At 40.6% G+C, this 26,976-nt stretch overlaps 1 protein-coding gene across 2 annotated transcripts in view; it reads right to left on the bottom strand.

Moving 5' to 3' along the window:
• Nucleotides 1-6,533: 6,533 nt before the first annotated feature.
• Nucleotides 6,534-26,976, bottom strand: part of MKLN1 (muskelin 1) — a 99,291-nt gene continuing 78,848 nt past the window's right edge. For both annotated transcript variants that reach the window (NM_001030773.2, XM_025149108.3), the window contains 6 exons: nucleotides 26,034-26,181; nucleotides 24,860-24,974; nucleotides 20,022-20,161; nucleotides 18,210-18,312; nucleotides 9,864-9,918; nucleotides 6,534-8,093 (listed from right to left, as the gene is read on the bottom strand). In NM_001030773.2, coding sequence (NP_001025944.1) covers nucleotides 7,972-8,093; nucleotides 9,864-9,918; nucleotides 18,210-18,312; nucleotides 20,022-20,161; nucleotides 24,860-24,974; nucleotides 26,034-26,181 — 683 coding nt within the window. In that variant the 3' untranslated portion in view covers nucleotides 6,534-7,971. The remainder of the gene's footprint in view (nucleotides 8,094-9,863; nucleotides 9,919-18,209; nucleotides 18,313-20,021; nucleotides 20,162-24,859; nucleotides 24,975-26,033; nucleotides 26,182-26,976) is intronic.

A 26,976-nucleotide genomic window follows, 5' to 3' on the forward strand; every position in this document is an offset into this window, starting at 1 on the left:
CACTCACAAATCCAAGCACTACATAAGGATATTCACTTTGGGGGGGGACAACACAGTGTAGAGGACAAGAAAACAAACATCAAAGGTCCAGACAAACAGACTACCACACTGTACAGTGCTAAGGAGAGGGAGCAGCTCTTCTCCAACAAACAAAACACCTTGAAAATGCAACCTGACCAAGAGACAGTGTGAGCTCAGCCAACTTAGCTGTGGGCAACCCCACACTCCTATGCTATCATTGCATTTAAGAGAGGTAGTTTGCTTCAGTGTTTTCAAAGTATGAAGTTCAACAGGAACATGTTTACCAAGACTCCCTCATATTTCTAAAATGCAGCACGTTGACCTCAGCATCTAAACATCCAAGATGGATATAACCACCAAGACTGGAACATGGTCTCCCATTAACTGAGAATGAGACAAAGGGTTTCAATTTTCAGCCCCTAGACAAGGCAGTATGCAAGGTTTGGGAACTCCAAGACTCAAGTCTCCCAAGAACATATATGTTTGTGCAATTAAGCTCTTTTCTCTGGCTGAAGGTCTCCCCAGCATCCCCTCATTTCCTGCTGTGGAGGAGGGCATACTGGAAGACAACACAGAAAACACAGCTTTGTTAGACAGCAACAGCTCCTAATAACTAGGGTTTGTTTTGTTTTCCACAACCCAGCACTGCAGCTTCTGAAGTGAGAAGCGCTTTGCACATCAAAACATCAAATGGAGGGCGAGGGAGGGAGAGAGGTTAGGAATGAGGAGGAAGAAAGGAGATGTTCGGCTTCCACTGTTAAGAGTGCCTTTCCATTTGCCATGGCAGATGAGAGGGGAAAATAAGGCAACAGCCCAACAACTGTCCACCATGGTCAGTTCATGGTCAGTCATATCAATACAGAAGTTCTTATCAACATGGGAGAACTCTGCAGTGCTTGGAGGGAACCAAGCCATCCAACTTGACTACTGCGTATTACTGTGGGGTATGCAGAGGTACGAAGATGAGCCAATATTCAGACTTGACTATCTTCAGTGAACTCTGACTGGCAATTAAGGAAGTAGATATTGATCAAAACCATTTTCCTCTTCTAAGAGCTGAGATTCATTTTTCAAGGTTTCAAAAAGAAAAATCAGTTTTCTTCAATGAAGAGACTCCACTGACACATTGCAGCACTTTTCTATTTAGTGAAACATGGAGTAAACGATTCAGTCCTTTAGGCAGCTAGTTGGGATAATCAAAGAGTATTTTCTCATCACTGGGATGAAAAACATGTCCACTGGTCTTTTGGGAAGCTGAGAAGACTGCAACCACTGGAGTCACTGTTTTGGTCTAGCCTTCCCACCATCACATTAATTAAAAAGTAAGCTAACATTCCCTCAATTACACCAGCAGCTTTTGTTAGAAAGCTCAAGGCATTTTTAGGTTCTAATAATCTTTAAGTCTGTGAGACCTGCAGCTGACTGTGCTGCAAAACCTTCAGTTTGTTTTAGTTCAAGCCTGGTTGGCCTCTGTGCAACTGCTGGAGAGACTGGAGAGGAGGGGGTGGAAATCTTCCTTTGTCCCATGTGATTAACTTCCTGATGACTGTGACAGATAGAGAGAGCCAAAGCCCAAGGTAAAGCTCCAGGACTAGAAGAACCTGGTCTTGCATCACCTCCATTTGAAAAAGAACCAGAGAATCCAGACTGAGTAAAGAAAATCTGCTCTAATTAGCTGAGCTACTTAAGAGTCAAGTCATTGCATGAAATACGCATCACATCCTAAACACACTCACATAATCATCACGGCATCATCCCAAGTCCACTTCTCAGGTCCCTTTATCCTACACTGTGGAAATAAATCAGGCGCTCCAACTGTCTGTCTATACTGGTTAGGGATTTGGGATTACAAAAGTGAGTGCTAGAAACCTAGAAGAATTATTGAGATGAACTTGCTACTACCATCTTTTCCTTACGTCAAACAGCTATCACACTCCAGCTGCTATGCAAAATAAACAAGGCTCAGATAGGAGGAAAAGATTTATCACAGCAGTTCTAGGAGAAAACATTGTGATTCAGATATTTTCCTTCCAAAATAGTAGCAAAACCAAAACCTAACCTAGTAGAGCTTATCTTCAGCTCTTCATTCACCACGTTTTTTTTCAGGAATGAACTGCAATGCTATGCAAGAGCTGCACACACTGATTTCTGACAGCATGCAAATACTTACACTTTCCAGGTCATCAGTAAAGGCTGTGCTGCCTTACAGCAAACAGCTGGAGGCCAAGACAACATATACCTTTGTCTCTACCAAGTATAAATTAAGATTTCAAGGTACTAATGTGATATACTGACAGATGCTGCAAGTCTGTGGCTATAAATGTTCAGAAGCAGGGCACAATTTGGGTCACTGCAAGAATTTGGAGTTCATCACGCTGACAAATGGAGTTGAAATACATGAAAGCAAAGGAAACCGCAGCAATGTGTTACCTTTAGGATCTATGCTTGCAGTAGATGCTGCCTTGCAGACCTCTAGACTCAAGCCATACAGATGGCATCATATACAAATGCATGACCACTACTGTCTTCAGAGGTTTATATATAAAACCAAGGGATTTATGGATAACCCAGAGATCCATCCAGTTCTCTGACCTCTGCCAGATTGCCAAAAGCATTCCCGCTGGCATGAACCATGATGATTTCTCATGGAGCACTTTCAAATAGCAACAAGCAGGTAGCTAGCTGGCTCCACAGTCATGCTAAAGTTGGGTTTAGATGCATTACCTACAAATAAAACATGTGGAATCAATTTAACCAAGCACCGAGCTATGTACTATTATAATGGTTTCAGTACAATAAACCTAATTCTTCCACACAAGTTCTCATTATAATGGAACCTTTAAGTAAAGCAGGGATTTTGTCTTGAAACTGCTGCCACAACTTGAATACTTCTAGCATAACCTTTCCCATGATGGGATATCATGATCATGTCTATCACACCCAATGGCATTTAGATACACTAACAGTATACTCCATTTCAACAATATTTACAAGCTCAGGTACTGTATCAATCTGTATCAAGAACAAGTCATGTAGCTGTTCTTAAATTCTCCTTTCACAAAAAAAAAAAGACGTCTCAACATTTCCACACACACACAGAAGAATTGGCCAAGCTTGTTTTGTTTTGTTCTGTTTCTTAGAACTTCTCCTTATCAGAACAGTAGTAATAGTTTGTTTTAAAGTGGGCCCACATCTGTTTCTGTGACAACTACAGCTATAAAATAGCTCAAGAACTTCTGGAGAAGCACATGAATTAGTTCTGCTGTCAGGGCTTCTCTTGACAACAGCTAAACATTCTTTAACTTGGAACCAACCATAACTAATAAGCTAAAATTCAAAGCACACACACCAGGGACCGGTGCTTCACAAGACATTTTTCCACTTCTAAATACAAAGGTTCTGGATAGAAACGTATGTAATGCTTTTTGTCATTCAGCACTACATCAAGAGAATTACTGCATATAGGGAGATGAAGGAGCACAGAAGTCCAAGGCTGCACAACGCTCTGGCTTCATCCAATAGCTCTATGGTTAAGTCCTTCTCAATTCTGAAAAGCAGAAGGCACTGAGAGAATGAACAGTATATTAGCTTTACTGCTACCTGCCACCTTTCTGCATCTGTAACAAGTGGAGTCATATTAGTCTTTTATTACAGCAAAAGCAAATTTAAGGGAAACAAACAAAAAAAGATGATTCCAGTGTTGTGTTTTTCAGAGTACTGCTCTGAATTTATCGCTCATTGCCTGCAGCATTCACAAGTGCAAGTTTTCACAGCAGGGCAGGATTGGTCTACAGCACTGTGACAAAGGAAACTCCCTTCTAAAAATCTGCACACATCAGGAAAATGATTCAGAAAACAGCTGTTCCACAAAACCCCGCAGAAACCACTTCCAGGGTAATCACTATGCCTGGAAGGGGTCTGTTCTGGAAGAAGAAATAGCTAATGGAGACCCTGACACTTGTGGCTGCTTATGAAAGAAAAACACAGATGAAGCTGTTGTGACCTCTTGCCACTAACCCCATACCTCTGAAAAGGGTCTGCGTTCCTGCAAACAGGTGGGTGTGAGGCATTTACTAACACTCCTCCATCATTTAATTTTCAGGCTAGGTCCCTTCCAACCTGGGCCATTCTGTGATTCTGTTATTATAATTGATGACCAAAGAAATTCAGCAATTTAAATTAAGCCTATCCATCCTTATTTTGGTACAGACTTCATTGAGGTAAGCTGCAGTGTGTTCTTTAGGAAAGCTCCCTAATTCCAGCCTAGCTGCTATTGCACAAGGCTAATACTTGAGAGAGAAAAATCTTTCAACCAGGACTTCACATGTCAATTAACAATGTCATGCCCTTATTTTGCAAGATCAGTCCTCTTGACCCTTGAGCTAGAGCAAGCCTGTGTGTGTCCAAAGCAATTCAGGGCAAGGAAAACCAAAACCCAGACATTTATGCACATGACTGAGTATCACTATGTGAACTACACCTACGGGATGGTGCCAGGAGAAAGAGCAAACAGAACTTTGGTGAGACAAAAGTTGTCCTCCCTCATTTCACTCAGCAAAAAGAAGGGATGCTTATACATTACAAACATCATCTTTGAAAGAGCCAGAAGAGAAAAAACTACGGCTCATTTCAATGACCACTTTGCAACAGCTTTCAGATCACCCCAGGAGCAATGCTACTTAATGGAAGGCTGAGAAAAGGGCAAGGAGGTGGCTATCCTCTCCTCATTTGTAACAACATCATCTAAGCAGGTCCTTCTGCCACTTTACATACAAAAACATGATTAAGTCATGTTATGATATCAGCATTCTCTTGCAGAAGTCATGTTGAAGAAATCTGAAAGACTTCTGCCTTGTGACCACCATGAGGAGCTACATAACTCAAACATTAACAAACTCAATTCATTCTGGCTAATCCAAAAGGCCAAAAATCAAACCTGGAGGGCTTTATTTCTCAAAGAAATCATATTACTTCATAGGAGTAACCTCACATAAAGAACACTTTGGTGATCCACAAAATAATGCTGCAGGTTAACACAGTTTAGAAATAAATTACTGTAATGTAAAGATCGCATAAACATTGCATAAAGTCACATTATGATAAAGGCAAATATAGCATGCTTGTCTTTATGCTACAGAGTGAGTGGCCTCTGCTACAGCGTGCAAGCAGTACAGGGGAGGCTTGAACAACTCTCCCATAGCTCTTCTACGCTTGAAACGTTGCATGCACTGTGCTGCAAAACATTTTCAGGTGGCTCTTTTCTTTTCTGGTTGTACTTCAGCATTTCTGTAATGATCACATCTATCACTTTCCTAGAACATCACTGGTATCTTTGAAGATCTTTGTGTAATTACCTTCAACAAACTCTCCCTGCTCCTTAATCGCTTTTTTTTTAATATATACATCCCTGTTCAGAATTTTCAATTGTTTTTTAAAATCAGGTAGTGCAGTATATACCAACGCCAAGAAATCATTTAGTAGGAGGATGCAGAACCAGGAAATACTCGAGGCAAAACCATGAGAAGCCCTTAGTGTGGATTAACATCTCTGGCCACAGGGTGCCTCTGCTGCTCAACAAATACCCAGAAGCTGAGCAAATAGTTTCTGCTGGTTAATCACCAGCTGGAATCCACAAACTGTGCTCCTATGAGCTGAAATCGATTGGCTCAGGATAAAGGTAGGCCAATATTTGATCATCCTGAAGTGCCCTCATTAGCTGGGATTGTCCATCCTACAAAAGCAGTGCTTGCCTAATTCATACAAGGAATTCATTTATTCTGCACTACAGAAAGAGAGCTGGGCTGCCAGGCTTTGCACGTACTCCTGAGGACAGTGAGTTTTGACTGGATTTCCTTAATACAAACCAGCTCAGCAGCAACGCTGTCACACAGCCTTTAGCATTTCTAAACTTCGACCATCTACTCACCATGGCTCCTCAATCTAGTTTTGGGTTAACGAGGTTGAAAAGTACTGCACAGCTGCAGTATTTTAGCTGGTTGTATGTGATGAGCCCAGTTCAATCTCAATGGAAACAGTCCCTCAGTTAAAAAAACTCGCCAGGTTAGCACCTCCAGTATCTCTATTCCTATGGCATAAGCTCTACTTTAACTAGTGACTGCAAACATAGCATAAATCATAAAACCTAGCAGTCATCTAAAAACTTTCTATGTCTCTGGAAAAACAAACAAACAAAACGTGTTTCAAAGAAACAATTTCATCAAATTTCATTTACTGCACTGCGTATTCTTCCACAGACATCTGATTTGCTGACCACTGAAGTATACAATTTCTGAACAGTCTCAAGTTGCAGGTTACTTAAAACACTGCATCTATACTGTCCTTCCTGAAGACAAAGCAAAGCCCAACCTCTAACACGTTGTTCCTTTCTGGGTGATTAATCACTAGTATGGAGGTTTAAAATTTATTTCTAACATACCAGAACTATGGAAGTTGCACAAAGAACATGATTAAAGAGGCAATACAATGCAATCAAAGCAAGCAGACACTCAAGCTCTGGAAAAGACACTTCACTAACTCTTTATTTCAAGAGTTCAAATCATCTTTGCACACACACACACAGGACTTCCACCAAGATCAACAGGAGCTGTGTAGCCATAATGAGTGCAGCAATGGTACCCTGCTGGCACGAACATTTCTGGACATAAAGCTTTGCAGTTGTATATACGTATTTACATCAGCCAGTTTTGTATTGAATGCTTACTGACACTGAACGCAAAAAGCTGCTAATGCTTGGTATGAGTATCCTTCATTCCACTTCATAGTGCAGCACCAAGCCCTCACCTTATTTATAAAGAAGGCTTTCAGCGAAGAAGAATATATTTTTTATACATAAGCATCAGCTTTTTAAAGGAGTTTATGCTAAAAAGGCCCCCTTCACATTCAGAGCAAGGTCTAAAATGCATTTAAAAGTAAAGAAACTGCACTACACAAACAGAAGACAAGCTGTTTGGAGCAAACCTCTTTACATTTACACACTGACAAATGTACACAGAAGCATAGGTGTATGTAAACGAAGACAATCTGCTTCGGAAATCCTACACCCAACCTAGAGTCAGGTTGCACAGGTTGGGTGTGTGAGTGGAAGACCCAGTTCTGCAGAGCGCTGTGAGGACCTGCAGAGTTTTTCATCAGGAGAGCATGGCACTGGAAACAGAGCGATCCCTGAAAAGGAGCCCGTGCAGACAACCCCTGCACTCCCATTTTCTGACAGTTTCTCTGAGGCTCCCACATGACTGTCAGGTCTAAGTGGAAGGCTCCAGAGAAGGGAAGTTAGGCATTTAGGTATTTAGGTTTAGACTAGATATCAAATGCAATCAGACACTGCTGCCAGCCAGGTTCTCAGAAGAGAAGACAGACAATTTGTAACACATGCTCCCTTCACATGACACCCTGCGATTACAAGACTCAAGACACATATATTACTATTACCTCAACACACGCCAGTGTCTTGCTGCCAAGTTATTCAGCTGCTGAGGATGGATTTGTAGGACAAAGCAATATATCATGACTAGCTACAAATGAGCAGAGAACCACCACCCCTTTCCCATGAAACCCAAAATAAAACCCATCATCTTTAATTCCAGACAGCCCACAAATCTCAATTTTCCTCTAGAGGGAAAAGCAATGACTGCACGATAGGGTTTTATTTTCTTCTCCTCCCCTCTCTTTTCTCCTTACGTTTGCTAACTCAAAATTCAATGTCAGAAAAAAAATATATATATATTTAGTCAGAAGTATGTCAGTTACATTTTTATTAACCTACTCCAAGGGAAAAGCTTCAGGGATTCACCATACAAGTATAAAACCCCTTTCAAACACCTAGGGGTTACTATATTACTTCATCCCAGCAGTCAATCGATGCAGTAAAAAAAATTAAAATACTGAAAATGGATGCTTTTCCACTCTTCCACATGTCCAGTGATTGCTCTGTTACAGCGTGATGAGGTCTACCAGGTTGCCTTTAGGAGGGGTCATGTTGTCCGGAAAGAAGTTGACTAATGTGTCAAACAGCTGAGTTCTCTGCGCATAAGTGTGATCAACATCTGAAAATCCTGGGGGAGGAAGAAAAGGGAAAGCAAGTTAGTGCTCACTACTTTAAATGCTCAGTTTAGCTGTGGAATACATCAGCTTTCCATTCTAAATGGAAGTTAACTATCTGCTGTATTTTTGTCCCTGACTAAAGCCCCGCTAACATCTATAACAGGGCTGTCAGCTTCTCATCCCACTACTGTATGCATGTAAGCAAAACGAGCTCACGTCACCCTAAGCCTACGCCGAAATCAAAACGCCATAAAAAGTAGCAGGCAAACGGCTGTCAAGTTTGTGGACAGTCCTGAAGAAACCAGGGAAGCAAAAGTCCTCAGGGGACTGCTCTGATGTCCCAAAAAATAAGATTCATGTAGCTATTTTTATTTGGTGCCTCATTTCTTCTGTCCTCGGGCCTTCCTCATTATCTCACGACTGCCTTAGCCAGAACTGGTACTCACGCTGCTCAGTTTTTCATGAGACAAGCTCTACTGATGGTAGGATTCCCGAGTTAAGAGCTGTTATTTAATTGCTGGGCTGCACTGCAGACCCAGCCTGCATCTTGGCACAGGGTTTCTGCAAAATTATTTTGTGAAGTGCCTCCTCCTGACAGGGAAGGGTTTAGTCTACCACGGCAGCATTGTTTATCCAAATCCTCACACTTAAACCATCAACAGCAAGAACAATAGAGTAGGCATACAACGATTTCCTCTGCTTTGTACTACTTAAATCACTGGTATCTCGAAGGAATGCTTTTTAATTCACTTTTCAGTTAATCAAAGAAAACCAAGCTAATCAAACCGGAGGGGAGTTGGTTGTTGTTTTATTTTAGCAGCACCACTTGATGCATGTGTCCTCCAATCTGTAAAGCCAATCTCTGAATACAGCACTGTATTGTAGAACGCAGTGGTGCTACTGTGGGAAAAACTAACTCATCTTTCAGAGCGCTGAGAACTAGGAGAGGGGAAAAACAAAATCAAAACACTTCCCTGCCCTGAAACAAGCATTTTCTTCCCTTAAAAACCCATATTTTAAACAACAGCATCAACTAGGTAACACTCTCTAAAGTCAGCAATGCTTCTTCATCCAGCAGGGCAGATAATCCAAGCTTTTTCCTTCCCTCTACTCCTTCCACTGGGAATTACATGGTTTGTCAAAACTGAAGCAATCCCCACTCCTAGCTAGAGCCCAGCAGCTGGATGGCAACACAGTTACAAGAATGCAAATTATGCCAATATTCTTCATATAGCTTGCCCAGGATTAATATCTGAACTGTTTAAAGCAGTTAACTGGATAGAAAAGTGAAACAAATTACAGCTTTGGCTGAGACTTCCTGTTTTCAGACCTACACGCCACTGCTTTCTTCACTCTTGACATCCTGCCCAAAATACTCACTTTGCAAAGAACAGAGTGAACCAAACTACTCCAGGAATTGCAGTTATCCCAGCAAACAGAGCCGTAGCCATGCTGTGAGATTCCAAAGTGACATGACAAGATCCTGACCAAAGCTTCTGTTTATTTGGGCAACAGTAATGCATCAGATGTAATAAGAGGCACAAAATGATCCCCAGAGGCATGGATTTAAAAGCACTGGCGACAGATGTTTTAAATATGGGCTCAAGGCATGGGGCACTGGTCATTATACTCTTTTAAATGCCTATGCATTTTCAAACTGAAAAAGGCTCACAATACTCAGAAGAGCATGATATAAAAAAAAAATACAGAATAAACTAACAGTAATCATCTTTAGGAGAGGGAACATTCTTCATGCAATTCCTCCGATACACAATACTCACCAAGAGTGGTGAAATCCGAGCCAGACTTAAATAATGCTGAGGCAAGAAGCTGAAACTGCAAAACAAGAGGTGGAAGAAGAAAAAAAAATTGTTAACTGCATTGGCAAAAAGAAGAAAACAACACCAACCAACAAACAGTGGCTTTAGAGTTGCTGGGTTTTCTCTGCATAATCCTTAAAACTACTGTTGCATGCACACGAGTAACAGCAGACAACACATTCATAGGAACAACACAGCTTGGCAGTACAAGTGAGATGTTTTCTTGTAGAGGTCTAAGTTAGACCAGCATTGACAGGGTAACTGGTACAATGCAGCGTGAACTGTTTTAACACCAAAAGCTTTACATTTTGATAACCTTTCTGAATTGCCAGAACAGCTTGTATCACAAGCTTGCTTGAGGCAAGGTCTTTTAAAGTTTAAAGGAAGTTCCTTGCTTGGGAATATCAGAATCAAGAGTAAAAGTGGATTAAGTCATAGTCTCCCTTAATATCATAATGACAGACAATGAATATTAGCTTCCTCCATCCCCAGCTGCTGTTTTCAGTTCCTCATGTTGAAGCAAAGCTCAGTGCTTTATCATGTTTCTTCAAAAAATTAGCCAATCCCTTAAAGGCTTGTAATGTTCTGACTCCTCTCTGTATGTCTTTACACCATACAGCCCAAAGAAAGCAAGGTAAAATATGTAAAGGAAAGGAGTGGGGAGAACTCCAGAAATTAGATATTGATCAGTTCAACTTCAAGAACAAAAAAAAAAGAGGATCAATGTAGAAGGTAACAAGTACCAATCAATGCTGATTTAGCAATAAGTTGTATCACATCAATCTGATTTCTTCTACAGTAGGGCAGTAGGCCACAGGGATGGGACATGGGCCTCTTTTTATCTGGACTTCCATAGGACTTTATATGCTTTTATAAGATACTTAAGGTAAATTAGCAAGGAATCACTGAGATTAAGCTAGCAGGGAATAACAAATAGGCCAAGTAGCTTGACTGGAGATAGCCATGAGTGGTTCAATATCAAAACAGAACCATAAATCACAGAAGACGAATGAGGCCTGGCTTGAAAGCAGAGGACACATTCACTCAGCCCACAGATCTCACGCCATGCTCATACTGCCAGCATGGCAGCAGACAGGCTTCAGACTGATTTTTTGTTTCATCCAGGCTATGACGATGGCTCAAGATGCAACTCACTAAGGTCAAGTGCAAATCAACACACCTAGAAATAATCAGCCATACAAAACTGAACTGCAAAAATACATTTGCAAACTGTAATAGATCATTGTCAGCCTACTGCAAAAATAACAAATACAGCACAAAACAAATGAAAAGGAGACAGGTCTTCAAGTAAATCAAGTACTCCTGCTGCTACCAAGGCTTGTAAATTCTCATCTACAATATAGTAACAAACTTTGAATGCCCTATATCAATTAGCAGCATATGAGAAAAGCGCTAGAAAAATCAGGTGATTTAAAAATCAAGCTCTATTAATACAGTTTCAAGAATCAGGGTTGCACAGCCTCCACAGAAGATATGCCCAAGGATGAAAGAGCAATGAGTTGCAAATGTAAAAGGTGTCTACAAAAAGGTAAACCTACAACTAAGTGCAAGAACAAGAAAACCTTCAGCAAATTTCAGTCTGCTATCAAGAAAAAAAAGCAGTCTAAAGTAAGGAATGCAGCGTGTCAGAATAAACTTGCAGATTTTTGTGGAGGCTATCACAGGAAGAGATCAAGAGAGGTATTTAAGAACAAGTTCGGAAGACACAGAATTGACAGACTGCAGAATAGGAGGATGAGATTGATTAAATACTCTCAGTGAGAGGTCTGATTACACATAATCTAAAGGGACTGCATTGCTACATGTGTATTTCACTGCAAGTGAAACTTTTAAGACTTGCTTGGCCCTGCACCAGTAACATCCTTACAGAGACACCCAGTCTAAATAGCTCCAACAGTTCCAATAAAATCAGTGGCCAGATCTAGGCTGCTTCTGATAGAAAGTGCCATGTCCTAGCTATCTTCCTCTCGCAAACAAGTGCCTTATTGGCCTGCTTTCAAACTCCCTGGTGACACACTAAGCCAGCTCTGTGAGGACAACGCAGATGCCACATGCTTTGAGGGTTCACCCTCTTCCCCCAGTAACCACAGCCACTCAGACAGAAACAGAAGTAAACCCCAGTTGGGGCTCGGCCTCAGGTACTCAGTTCCTAGAGGTCAAACAGCACAATCCAGGTAGTAACACGCTGAACTGAGACCAAATATCAGTTGAAAAGACCCTCTACCAAGTATTCTAATCTTCACATACTTTGAGTGATGAATTTCTGCTGCTATGAGTTCCTTCCTAGCCTCTGGAGAAAGGAGTACCTTTTCACCTTCACTGATGCCACTGCAGTAGAGTTAACCTTGAGAGTTGTGTTTACTTTTGCTTTAAAACAATATTTTATGCATCATTTCACATTTAAAAAGCATTTTACGATAGAAAAGTCAAGCAGGTATGTTATCAACATCAATTACGGACAGCACTGAAGCTTTATGCTGGCACACCACATTTGCATTAAAATAACAGCTAACCATACAATGTTCTGCCAAGGGACCCCTGTTTTTTTTCCCCAGTGCACAAGATCACTACTGCTAAGTGAAGACCAAGTCTCTTACACACCATTCATAGCATATATCCAATGCAACTTTTCCATATACTTCTGACTGTGCTATAAAAAAATAATTTCTTCATGAGTTTTTTTATTGACTGATATCCTACCAGGTAGTATTTCATATTTTGCCTCATTCTGGGCCCCCAATTTGAAACTACCATCTTTTTTTTTTTTTTTTTTCCCCCCAAAACATTTTGCTTTGAACAGCTTCTACTGAATTCATTTATAGCTAGAAGAGCAAAGCCCTCAGCAGACCGCACATCAGATCTCTCCCGTCCGGTACCAAAATGAAAGAGCCAATTAATGACTATCTAGGAGAAGCGATTTGCTTAACATCACATAGCAACTCCGTTACAGAGGCAGGACCAGAACCCAATTATCCAACAGAAGCATCCAACTGCTTTAATCATGCCACCACCTGTTTTATTCTGACAATCCCTTCACGATGCTGGCTTCATCTACTCCAAATTAAGCCTCCATACAAAATACAACTGTGTAATGAAGTAAACTGTTAAGTTCTCCCTCAGAGATCCAATTCTCCTTCTAAACTAATGCAAGGTTCCTTAGAGATAGGGATATCAGACAACATATAAGGTTCCACAACCACTTTCAGAGAAAAGCCTAATTAAGACTACATAACTAATATTAATTCCAGTATTTCCCAACTTCTTCGTGTTTCCAGTATTACCATTCTTTAATCAGTTTTACATACTTGACCTAGGTTTCTACCTAATGCAAAAAAAAAAACAATTCCACTGTGTGACAACCCACATAGGTTTTAGTGTATTTGCTGCACACCTCTACTGTCTGTGCAAAGGGAAGACCAGTAATTCTGCTTGGGATACCTGAGGGGCTGAACAAGTTAAATATAATTCCTCCTCCAGAAGGTCTGCAAGCTGAGTGCTCAGATCACAGCACAAAGCAGTTTCTCAGCTTTGACCGATTCTGTTGGGATGGCACCTCGTAGTGTAGGCACAAAGAAGAAACAAGAGGCCTACACTGTTTGAGGATGGAGCTGTCACGAGCTGAAGTCTGGGAGGGTTGAACACTTATTTCAAAGGCTCCTTGGCTCCAAAACCTCTGCTCCTGCAGCACTCAGAGCCTGAGGCTTTACAAAGAATCACAGCAGGACGTGAAGAACAGAAGCGTGCTTTTCTTAGCTCCTTCCTAGAACTACTTTTCCTATTTGGACTTAAATTTTCCCAGAAATTTCACTCAAATGCAGACCTAAACAATTCTTTTGGGCTCTACTGGCTTTTATCTGGCACATTTTTTTAAAGAAAATGTCTCAAGAATGGAAACTATAAAGCAGCCTTGAACAGGGGCCTCCAGCCCCAGGCTACAAATTAGTCAGGCCTCAAATTGGCCTCCAGGTTCTTGTTCCTTTTCTCCTACCACAGTCCAAGAAAAACAGATTTCAGCTTTTACTTGCACTTGGTACCTATGTTTTGGCAAGCATGGGATCAAGCTTAAGTTTCTTCTTCACACTAGACAAATCTCAGTCTCATTGCCAAAAACAGTCTTGTTCTACTTGGGCAGCACTGGTCATTTTTTTGTAGCCTCTTCATTTCTCCTACAGACTGCTAAATAAAGCAGCAGAGACATTTTGGGTTTGATCGCTCCAGTGTTCAGCTGATCACACACAAGGCTAACTGTGTTCCCTGATGATTTTATGCTTTAGTAGCATCCCTTTTTTCTTGATATACAAGTAAAACACTTGGAATTCATTTTAAATTCCTGTTTCAATCACCTTTATGTCTTTAAAAGCTTAAATTAGGAAAGAAAGCTTCAATTTAGGAAAAAAATCATCAAATGCATATCTATTCATATATGAAACAGAACATTATTTCTGGCAAATTTTTCTTTCCAATGTCAGGAATTCCCAGTGTCAGTCTTTTATGCAACTTTCACCCCCTAATGAACTAGGATGCACAGACAGACTTCCACGTGCTCTGGGGATTTACTCTCCTTGCACACAGTGTCACAGCCAGTAAACAGAAAAGATTCACTGATATGAAAATGCTGAACTGAAGAAGTTTAAGTGATTTCAAGCAGAAACACAGTTAAAGAGAACTAGATCTGCAATTGCATGCAACAGCAGAAATATAGTTGGCACATAGTCTGTGGCTATTAAAATAAGCACCTATGAGATACCCACCTGCTAGCAGGCATCTACAGCTTCACTGTGTAATAATAAGGAAAAAGGAAGTAAAACTATCATCCCATGAACATTGCTAAAATTCACAACAAAGGAAGGAAAATCTGAGGTATGTTCCTACTGTCAGTCATTCGTGCTACTTTAAACAAAATTGGTTACTAATGCCAAAGTAAGTTTTGAGAACAGCTTGTTTATTTTCTTTGGCATTCAACTCAAAGCAGCTGAAGAGACTTGTCTAACGAAGACTGAAAAAAGATACTTCTATTATAAAACAAGTAAGCCTTACCCCGAAGTGAAATTCTGCTTGTAATATCATACCAGTCTCTAAAACTGTAACAAAGTCAAGGATAAACTCATTTTGGTCCTTTCAAAAATTAAGAGTAGTCCTATAGAGAGGGAGAACAACACAGAAAACAGAAACTAATTCCTTTAAAATTTGCCATACTTAGAAGCCTTATGGCATTCACTGGTTGTAGTCCACACAGAACAAACCAATCAGATACACAGTGCTCGATATTAAGACTATCTGAACTACAAATAAAGACAGAGTACATAGGTGTCTGTGCTGAGATAAACAATCAAATTGCTGCTTGCAATTTGATATGGAATCCAAAAAGCCTGCGTCAGTCCTCTGGAAAGCACAAGAGCTATTTGAAGATGTAATGCCAGAGCAAAAAGCCAACTCAATGCGATAACCGGAAGGTAAATTGACGTCAACTGGAAATACACCCACAGTTACTACCAGTGCAGTGGCTGGCTCTAAGCCTCTGACCCAGCAGATCTGTTCTAGTGTAAAAAGCTTTACAAACTAAAGCTTTGTGACCAGCAAAATCTGCAAAACAAACAAACAAAAACCTCCTGGAATTTGTTAAATAATTTTCAGATACCACAGGAATTGAAGCTTTAATTCTGTTGAATGGAACACACTAATTTGGCAGACCTACATGACAGCTATTGAATCTTGGTTGGATCAGGCATTAGGCCTTCAGAGAAAGGAAAGGGTTCAACATATATTCACTTATATGACTTGTTCTACTTGAGCTTATATGCTTAGAAAAGAAGACTGCCAGAAGACCTCATTATGGCCTTGTAGTATTTAAAGGGAGATTAAAAGCAGGAAGGAAAACAACTTTTTTAGATGATAGGACAAGGGGGAATACTTTTAAAATAAAGGAGGTATGATTTAGATGAGATGTCAGAGTTTTTCACTGAGAGAGTGGTGAGGTGCTGGAACAGCTTGCCCAGAGAGGTTATGGATTCCCGGTCCTCGGATGTGTTTAAGGCCAGGTTGGATGCAGCTCTGTGCAATCTGGTCCAGTGCTGTTGGCAACTCTGCCAGCAGCAAGGGAACTGGAACTTGATAGTCCTTTACGGTCCCTTCCAACTCAAGTCATTTTATGATTCTATGATCATTAACATGCAGAATACTAGCATGCTCTGTCAAACTTTTATTATTAAACTTTTTTATTCTAATTAAACTCTGCAAGATAAAGATACTACTTTTCCCCAGAACCCCAGGAGTCCATGCATTTAGGTAAATTCTTCATTCTTACAGAGCAGACAAATTCAGTACTACACACTGAAAGGAGAATATAAAGCATAGAGTGTTAAAGGATTCCCTATTTTTTACATGTACATAACATACAGTCTGCTGGTGACAGATAGCTGCATGAACTATAAGGAAAAACACTCACTGATCATACCACAAGCATATTCTCTTCAGGCAATAGAAAGGCACACCCGGCCAACAGATGCAAGATCTCTCTAGAGAAGTTGGCCAAACACACGTATGGCTTTCACAGACATGATGCGGCTTCTAGAACACAGAAATGCCACAGACAGAAAGGGAAAGTAAAGAACACAGGACAATTTCATGTCCTGCAGAGTGAGATGGCAGAGAACTTGCAAAGCAAGCAATGGAATTGTTATTTCATGTTATTGATTATTACGGATTCAAAGAAGAATGTAAAAATGCTATCACATTTAAAATAGGCAGTATTGGCAGAGCCCCCATTAAGTATGGGAAACACCTCCTTTTCTAGCTAAGGAAAATGAGGACTATTCATTCTCTGTCTTTCCTATGCTAGAAATACATTTAAAAATGTATGAAAGTACTTGATATGGAACAATTTCAGTGAGAAATCATCTAACAGAAAACTTACAGGCACAGCAGTTATATTTTATTGGACCAGAAGTTTATGAAGCCTAACCAGAATTTATAACAATTAAATTTGATCAGTTCCAAGATTCCAATGGTAGTTCGTATTTTTTAATTTTATTAACTCTACATTTTTACACTATGCATATGCAAAGTTATTCCACACCAAATTTAACTTTCAGAGCCCGTAACAAAGATCACTTCTTTAGATAAAGTAATGAGTTGAAAGCAGCAGATTAAGTGGCTTTATTCAGAGGCTCAGCAATGAGTAACAAGAATCCACTCTCCTATTTCAGTTTTATGAAAGGAGTTGTCAAATTACTTCCAAGGCGAGTAATCACAGAATCACAGAATGGCCTGGGTTGGAAGGGACCCCAAGGATCATGAATCTCCAACCCCCCTGCCAGGCAGGGCCACCAACCACCCCATTTACTAGACCAGGTTGCCCAGGGTCCCATCCAACCTGGCCTTGAACACCTCCAGGGACAGGGCATCTACAACCTCTCTGGGCAGCCCGTTCCAGCACCTCACTACTCTCCTTGTAAAGAGCTTCCCTCTAACATCCAACCTAAATCTTCCCTCTTTCAACTTAAAACCGTTCCGCCTTGCATGAAGAATGCATGAAGAAGGTAAGAACTGAGGTCTCCTCTTCCTCATCTAATCATCAAGAGTGCTTGAATGTTTGTACATCTAAGCTGGCTGCCTCAAGTTCCATGTTGCCATGAATAGGAGAGTGAAGTCAACCAAACTTATCTGATACTTCATAGTATCTTTAATTCATTTTGTAAAGTGACACATGCTGCAGTAAAGGAATCAAAATAGGAAATTGAAGCAAATTCCTGGAACAAATCGAAGAACAAGTCTACTAGATAATATTCAAAATGCACAAGAAATAAGAGTTTTAAGGTTAACAAGCAATGTATATGTGCAATCTGCTTCCAGCAATGCATATGATGTAGAAGGAAAGCTCTTTCTATCCCCAAGCTATTTGATACTGACAAGCCAAAATGCAAAGTGAATAGGTGTTTTTATTCCCCCTCCACCACACAACCATCCACAGACTCATGACATTTCAGAGAGTTTATATTTCAATTAAAGTTCCCAAAATACACACGAGTATGCTGGAAAAAGAACAAAGGCTTAGTCTTCACTATTACAAGCAGAAATCCTATTTTATCTGGACACATAGTTGTAAAATGGCTGTTTCTAAAGTAGTATGATCTTTCATGGGGAGAAAATACAATACAGTGAAGTATCACATTCTAGTTGGGCTTTTCAAACTGAATATAAACAAAATTTAAGAAACTTAAGATCTGTGCTAGAATGTGAAAGCGCAGTTCATATTTCTTTATAATTAAGACAAGGATTGTTCATTACCTCTTTTGTCTCCTCAGGGTCTGAGTGATCCACAGTTACGTACAAATCATTCTGTAGGTACTTCAGTGCACTAAGAGGATCAGTCTGAGCTTTTTCTTCAAACCTGCAAATAAGAGATAGAAAAAACTTAAGTGCAACTACATTCTTCAGGACTAAATACAGCTATTTCTACATAGAGCAAAGCCTACAAGATTATGGGCTCAGCACTCTCGATGAGGAGAGCTGCTTCCCTAGAGAACTGACTTGGGTAAATAAGTCTAAAAATGATGAGGTTTAAAATTATCTATTTTCCTCCTACCATCTATCTGCTGAGTGCAGTATTATACTCTGTTGCCTTCTAAATCACTAACACACAGTTACAAAGTCTTCCCATGAAAATAGCTCAGATAATTCTAGATTCCAGTGATGAGAACCTTAAAAACTGCATTGTCAGCTACTTAACAGTCATATATCAAATGTCATAGAAGAACACAAGGTCTTTTATTTGTAAGTCACACTGAATAGATTTCAAACCACCTGACTAGCAGCAATGGACATCTGTAACTCGAATTTTCAATTCATCTCAAGGTGCAAGCCACTTAAGTCCCAGAAAAAAAAGATTACAACTGTTATCTGATTTACAAAACAATTTGGTAATTAAACATTATTTCTTCCAACCAGTCACACAGATACTCTTAGATGATATTGCCACAGTCCAGAGAGCTCCAGCAAAGCAGCCATCATACCAGTTCCTAGCTGGTACGTTTGGTTCCCTGATGTATGCGAAAAAATGGGAACACAGTGCATAAAATCCAAGCTTCTGCCAGACAATATGTAGCAATGTTTTCTTTGAGTGCAACTTAATCAAGTGAAAACATGTAACCCAGAGTTGTTTCTGGAGGCAGTACAGCTGTATTTGCATACAACCACAGTGGTTAGTAAACCTCCCAGATTGCTGGCAAGATTTTTATTTGTTCTTGTAGGTATTCACAAATATTGCATTGCTAACCTGTGAAAGGCCTCACCCAGCAAGTCTACTACAGCAGTTTGCTTGCTACCTCAGAAGTATTAAAGAAAAAAAGTAAAAACTAACCCTTGACCTCCAACTCTTGGCAGAACCAAAGTATTTTTATCAAGAATGCAGAAAGAAGATACATCTATTGGCTTCAACCCATTTGCTGAACCCTGAAAGACTCTTTAACTGTTACAATTTATTGCTTAAGGCAACACCACGAGCTTGATTTTGAAAAGCTGTTTCCTTAAGTAGCAAATGCAAGGTAGCTCTGAAATATCCAGAGTGCAAGTACCACAGCGCAGCTGAATTCCCCGTAAGTGAGATCTTTCAAGTGATTCTGAAAGAGAAACGCTGATGACCTCACTACAGATAAGTCTCAGATGTGCAAAGGAATTCAGCCCCCAGACTTCATTAACATCCTTGTGAGCTGTCACTATCTCCTAGTACACTGCTTTAAAAAACCATACTCTTTCCTTGGGAGGTGACAGTACACATGCTGAGGAGCAGCAGAGTGAAGAGGAAATCTAAAAATTCTCCACAAATCCCCACACGATAGTCAAGACTTATTTTAGCTTCAGAATAACATCATAAAACCAGAGTGAAGTAAATGATTACAATGTTGTCATTTAGATTTGCCCAACAGCTTTTAATATTGAACTACTTTTTCTTAACTATAAATAGACAAGAAATTTGCAGATCGCCATATAATCAGTGAAGTGAAACAACTATTTACAGGATACATATGGAGAGATTTTTAAAGTTGCTAAAACTTAGAGACTTTCGAAAAGAAAATTGCAGAACATCTTTTGTTGCTATACCTGTGCTTCCTTATGAGGTATTTGCAGTGTCTTAGCAGGTATTCCTTTGAAGGTCGACAGAGCTTCAGAGACCAGAAATCATCTAATCTCATCTTTGGAGAGCAGGACTTGCCAGGATTTCCTCCAAATAAATAATGAACCTATAGAGGAAGATCAAGAAGTTTAACTATTTATATATATTCATTAGACAATGACTCTCTTTCTCTTTTGGACAAGCTACTCCAATTTATTATGAGCTTTATTATCCCTACTTTATCCCTTAGAAAATGAAGTTATCTTAAAGTACTTAAAATGTAAGATAATAAGACATCCACAGACCAGGCAATCTCTTTCTTTAGGAAAAACTTATGACCATGATAAGTCTTCAAGTAGATAACACGAGCAGAAGAGGATCTCATCCAACTCTTGTCACCCTGTTCAAATTACTTAATGCAAACAATACTCAAACTGATGGATTACAAGCCTCTTTTTCAATCTTGTCCTCAAAGACACCAAATTATCACGATCACAAGACAAGCAAAATTAAGGTACCTCAATTAAGGCCTCTCTCTATTTACGTCAAGCAGACAGTATATATAATTGACATTACTCCAGCAATCAGACTCTCTCTTTAAAGAAGAAATACCTATGCTTGTAAGTAAGACCCAGAAAAAATGAACTTTCTGGACTAATATTCTTAATTCCAGTCAAAGCACTGTTGATGAAGACGCAGCGCTGGAGGCATTACAGCTCAGGTAAGCAGTCTTCTCCTTGAGTCAGAGAAGACCACAATGTTCTCCAAACACAAGGGCCCCTGGAAAAGGGAATGGGCGGATGCTCAAAATGAAGTGACAATTAGCCCAGTCCAGCACAATCCTGGGATATGACACAACAGACCTGTGTCCCTACATGTTCTGGAAGCTCCCCAAATCTTACTTTTCTCTGCAAGACAAATTTATTTCCATCGTCTCTAGAAGGGCAGATTCATTTCACCTGAATACAACAGTCTAGTTGCAATCTGTTTGATGCACTACCTGGGTACAAAGGAGGAATTAAAATAAAACGGCCTAACTATAATGCTAAGAGTTGAGAAAAATTGTAATGCTAAGAACAGCAGAATAGCTGATAAAGAAAACACAAATCTTATTTGGAACCAGACGTCACATCCATTGCTGTGACTGATCATCTTCAAGAGTTCTAAAAAAACCCAGAGAGACCAACCCTGGAAATACTGAATGCAGTATGCAAAATTCATTTTTTGTTGAAGGTAGCTCAAATGAAATAGTCTCAAGTAGACCTTCCGATAATTTCAGAATACAACAACTTTGAAATGCAAGTCTAGGCAGAGAGAGGGGAAAGAGACCAAAAAGGACTGTATTTCTTCACTTTTTTTTCTCCTTCACATAATTTCATATTTCAGGCTCTGAACTGCTGATACTAACCATGACAAAGGGTCTTCAAATACTGAGTTCAAGAAGTTTAATAGGCTACTTATCTCCACAGCTTTAAAAATAATCACTCAAAACAATGTATTCTCCATCTTACTGATGTATGCTCTCCTTATTTATATCAAGAGGAATTTAGAAAGGTCATTTGAACAGAGGTTTCTAAAAATAAGACTCTTCAAAACAAGCACATCAAACAGCTCTTCAGATAATGCTGAGCAACTGCCACAATTTAGCAACCTTCACAATAACTTAGAAAATTCTACTCTCAATCTCATGCCTTACACATTAGAAACAAACAATTAAGAGTAGATCAGTATTTATAATCTATCATTAACATGCTCAGTGAAGACAAACAATAACATCGCCATACAGAAGCTGCACCTATTCTTCCTTAAACCTCCCCTTCCATCAGCAAGCTTTTCCAAATTTAATTAGCATACTGTGGAATTATAAATTATATTTTCCAGTTTAGGCCATTTCACACTAAATAAACCAATTCTAGAAGCAGTTTAATCACATCCCTGAAAGTTGATGCGAGTTTGTCACTATGATTTAAATTCATAGGTTAATGAAGTTACGGTAACCTAATCCTTGGGTTTGCGTTAACATGCACAAAGCCCTAAATCTGCTCATCACTCTTGTATACCCCACGAACAATTTTAAGTACAACTCAGTATTTGTCCATTGAAGTCAGATAATGCTAAAGAATGACTTTTGTTTCTGACATGCAGAGGAAATAAAAGCACCTGTTACAGTAGATTCTTAACAGAGTTGAGTTCAAATACTTTCATAGAATCACAGAATGGTTTGGGTTGGAAAGGATCTTTAAGATCATCTTGTTCCAAGCCCTCTGCTTATAGGAATAGACACCTCCCACAAGACCAAGCTGCTCAAAGCCCCATCCAGCCTGGCCTTGAATGCTTCCAGGGAGGGAGCATCCACAAGCTCACTGGGCAACCTGTTCCAGTGTCTCACCACCCTCACAGTAAACAATTTCTTCGTGATATTTAGTCTAAATCTACCCTCTTCCAGTTTAAAATCATTTTCCCTTGTCCTGTTGCTACATGCCCTTCTAAAAAGTCCCTCCCCAACTTTCCTGTAGGTCCCCTTCAGGTACTGCAAAGGACACTATTAGGTCCCCCAGAAGCCTTCTCTTCTCCAGACTGAAGTGCCCCAGCTCTCTCAGCCTGTCCTCATAAGGGAAGTGCTCCAGTCCCCTGATTATCTTCATGGCCCTCCCCTGCACCCTCTCTGGTGCGGTGGGTTGAGAACTGGCTGACTGGTCAAGCTCAGAGGGTGGCAATCAGCAGCAGAGAGTCTGGTTGGAGACTAGCAGTGTTCCCCAGGAGTGAGTGCTGGGTCTGATCTTGTTCATTATCTTCACTGATGACCCTGATGAGGAGATTGGTACCCTGATTGGTAAACCATGAGTCCAACTTCAGTAAGTACTCCAACAGTACAAAACTGGGAGGAGTGGCTGACACACCTGAAGGCTGTGCTGCCATTCAGCAAGATCTGGACAGACTGGAGAGCTGGGCAGCAATAAACCAGATGAAGTTTACAAAAGCAAGTGTAGAGTCTTGCACCTGAGAAGGAATAACCACAAGTATCAGTACAGTTTGGGGGCATGACATGCTGGAGAAGAGCTCTGCAGAGAAGAACCTGGGGGTCCTGGTGGATCACAGGTTGGCCATGAGCCAGCAGTGTGCCCTGGTGGCCAAGAAGGCCAATGGGATCCTGGGGTGCATTAAAAGGAGTGTAGCCAGCAGGTCAAGGGAGGTGATCCTCCCCCTCTACTCTGCCCTGGTCAGGCCTCACCTGGAGTACTGTATCCAGTTCTGGGCTCCCTATTACAAGAAAGACAGGGATCTCCTGGAGAGAGAGAGAGAGAGAGAGAGAGTCCAGAGGAGGGCCACAAAGATGATAAAGGGCCTGGAGCATCTCCCCTGTGAAGAAAGGCTGAGCGAACTGGGTTTGTTCAGCCTCGAGAAAAGACAACTCAGAGGGGATGTGATTAATGTTTATAAATATCTTAAGTGTGGGAACCAAAGAGACATGGGCAACCTCTTTTCAGTGGTCTCTGGGGACAGGACAAGGGGAAATGGCCATAAAGTGGAGCATACGAAGTTCCACACCAATATACAAAGGAGCTTCTTCATAGTGAGGGTGACAGAGCACTGGAACAGGCCGCCCAGGGAGGTTGTGGATTCCTGTAGATCCCTGGATTTTCTTTTTTCCCTTCTTGAAAATAGGCTTTTTGTTTCCCCTTTCCAAATCAGTGAGAACTTCCCCAGGCTGCCATAACATTTCAAATATGATGGACAGTGGCTTGGCAACTTCATCCACCAGTTCCCTCAGACATCACGGATGTATTCTCCTTGAGTCCCATGGATTTGCACACCTTCAGGTTCTTTAGACAGTCTTGAACTTGATCTTCACTTACAGTACACAGATCTTCCTTCTCCAAGTTCTGCCTTTACTTTCTGCAGCTTGGGTGGTGTGGCTAGAGCCCTTGCTAGTGAGGACTGAGGCAAAGAAGTCACCGAGTATGTCAGCTTTCTCCATATCCCTTGTGACCAGGTGTCCAGTCTCCTTCCAGAGAGGGCCCGCATCTTCCCCGGCCTTCCTTTTATCACTGATATGTCTGAAGAATTATTTCTTGTTCTCCTTTATGTCCCTGGCGAGACTTAATTATATCTGGTTTTAGCTTTCCTAACCTGATCCTTGGCTCTGCCAACATCTTTGTAATCCTCCCAGGTAACCCAGTCCTGCTTCCACTCCCTACAGACTTTCTTTTTGAGCTTAAGGAAGTCCAGGAGCTCCTTGTTGATCCACAATGGCCTGCTGGCATTCCTGCCTGCCTTCCTTTTTCTTAGAATGCAATGCTTCTGGGCTTGGAGGAGATGGTCCTCAAATAACGACCAGCTTTCCTGGGCACCCCTTTCCACCAGGGCTTTATCTCATGTCACCCTTCCAAGTAGCTCTCTGAAGAGAAAAACATTCCCAGCAAGGGAAAAGAGAACAATGACGTTCCCAACATTTCTTACAGAAATGTTAATTGTCTCTGAGTATTTGGAGGGATGAATGCAACAGCTAAACTAAAGAAACAACTCCAAGGTTTTGAGCTCAAGCCCCTGAAGATAATGCACAAAGCTGCAGGTGCTCTCAAGTACAAGAGAAGCTAGTAGCTTGTCACTTGACAAATCTGCATTGCTTGTAGAAGCTATCTGTAAGAGGGAAAAGTACAGCCCATTTTAAAACACATTAATGTGTTAGCTGAAATTTATCCACCAGAGTAATCCGAACAGTTAACACCAAACAAACAGGTATTTTCATTGTACTATCTCTAAAGAAGCAACTACACCGGATAAGGAACAAAAATAAAATTACTATGTATTTAGACTCTCATACCTTGTGCAGCTCATCGTAAACCAGTTGATGGGCAAATCTTGGGCAGGGCTCTTCTTCCTGAAGACTTTTACCTGGATTTTCTTTGGCTGCTTGGTCATTTTTATAGACACAAGACCTAAAATATATGATAGTAAGTACTGATTAATAGAATAGCATTTTGGATACAGTAGAGATGAGGGAAATCTAGACCATAAACTTTAACAGAAGTACTATTTCTATCACTAATCTCTTCTCCATACAGACTTTTTTTGTTTTGTTTTTAACTGAAGGTCTTACAGAGAGACCCTGACAAATTAGACAGGGGAATTGCCAAGTACATAAAGTTCAACAACAGCAAGTGCTATATTCAGCACCTAGGATGGGGAAACTCTGGATATTCATACACTCCGAGGATGAGAGGCTTGGAAAGCAGTCCTGTGGAAAGGGAACTGGGGATTCCAGTTGATGATAAGTTGAATCTGGGTCAGTAATGTACCCTGGAAACCATACCCTGGGGTGCATGAGGCCCAGCACTGCCAGCCAGGTGAGGGAAGGGATTGTCCTTCTCTGCTCTGTACTGTGTGGTCTCACATCAACCACAGGGTGTAGTTTGGGTGCCACAATATGAGAAGGACACAAAACTCTTAGAGAGCATCCAAAGAAGAGCTACAAACATGGAAAAAGGTACAGAGGACAAGAAGTACAAGGAGCAGCTGAGGTCCAAAACCAAGCTTTTTCAGCCCAAAGCAGAGACTGCTGAGGGAAGGCTCATAGCAACCTACAGCTCCTCACAAGAACTGGTGACAGTGAAAAGGCCAGAGGGAATACCATGCAGCTGTCAGGTGAGGGTCCAGTGGGGAGTTAGGAAAATGTTTTTTGCCTTGAACATTTCCTACAGGGAAAAATTCATATAAGGGCTTACTTTTTCCCCCACCCACCCAACTCCCACCTGTCACCAGTGAAGGAAGAACACAGTTTCCTCCCTTCAAGTGGCTTGTTTCTACAGTCTTTCTAAATACTCTAGGAAAGAGAGCCTGAAAGTAATCTTGAGTCTTCAAGTAATCTTGAGTCTTCAAGATTACAAGTGCATAGTTAAAAGTTATTATACAGTTACTCGGGAAGTATGACTGTGTTAAAGACTGCTTTCTAAAGAAATTTAGTAGAAGTTGGAAGTTTTCCCCTTTAATTGACTTACCAGCTGTTCCTCACAATGTCATAAATCCAGAAAGAATTCCTTACATTCTCTTCCCGCTTCTCCTTATCTTTACTGAGCCCGGACAAGACATGGATTTCATTCAGTTCTGGATCAATGGTAGCCCTTTGAGTGAAACCTGTCATTGGAACTGACAAACGAAAAAAAAATGTTGAAGACTAAAAATAAAGGAGGATACAGTAAAGGATCCAAGCATCAGATAAATGTATTACCCTCTCCATGAATTTCCAAGAGGGGAATATGGGGATATTCCAATATCCACAGTACAGGCACAAGATTTCATTCAACTACCTTCTCAGTACTCTGTATGAAGAGCATCTTCAGTTTAAGCTTGCTATTTATTATCCCTATTTTCTGTTTTTTAAGTACTTGTACCTCTTCAACTCTCATATAAAACCAGTATCTGGACTGGGTGAACCCAGTATTTTCTATTTTCCACAGCGTTCTCGTTATTTACCACTATTTAAAACTGAAGCATCTCCAAACAGGAGCTATGCAGACGTTGCTAAGTAAAACACTTGCTACCCACATGTGCCATCCAAAGTCACATGAGAGACATGAGAGGAAGAAACACCACCCAAAGGTTGATTCCCTCTACCCTAAGGACGAATCCTGTACAAATTCTCTTATTCCCTTCTTATTTGTTATTCCTGGAAGCATGTTAAACAACATTCTGAGAGCTGCTGTTTCCTAGAGAAAAGTATAGACAAGGTTTGAAAAGCTACTGCCCTCAAAAATGAGAATAAAACTGCATTGCAACAGAGCTAGATGATCTTTGCAAGATAAAAATGGAATGATTTTATCATTATCTCATCCATAAAAGGAAGCATTGATTCCCGAATATTTGATCGCACAGCTCACAGCCTTGCATTGTTTTCTTCAGGACAAATATTTCAAGGAAGTTTCATCTCCTGCATGGTTGTGG

The sequence above is a fragment of the Gallus gallus genome, chromosome 1, assembly GCF_016699485.2.
Source record: "Gallus gallus isolate bGalGal1 chromosome 1, bGalGal1.mat.broiler.GRCg7b, whole genome shotgun sequence".
Taxonomy (NCBI): domain Eukaryota; kingdom Metazoa; phylum Chordata; class Aves; order Galliformes; family Phasianidae; genus Gallus; species Gallus gallus.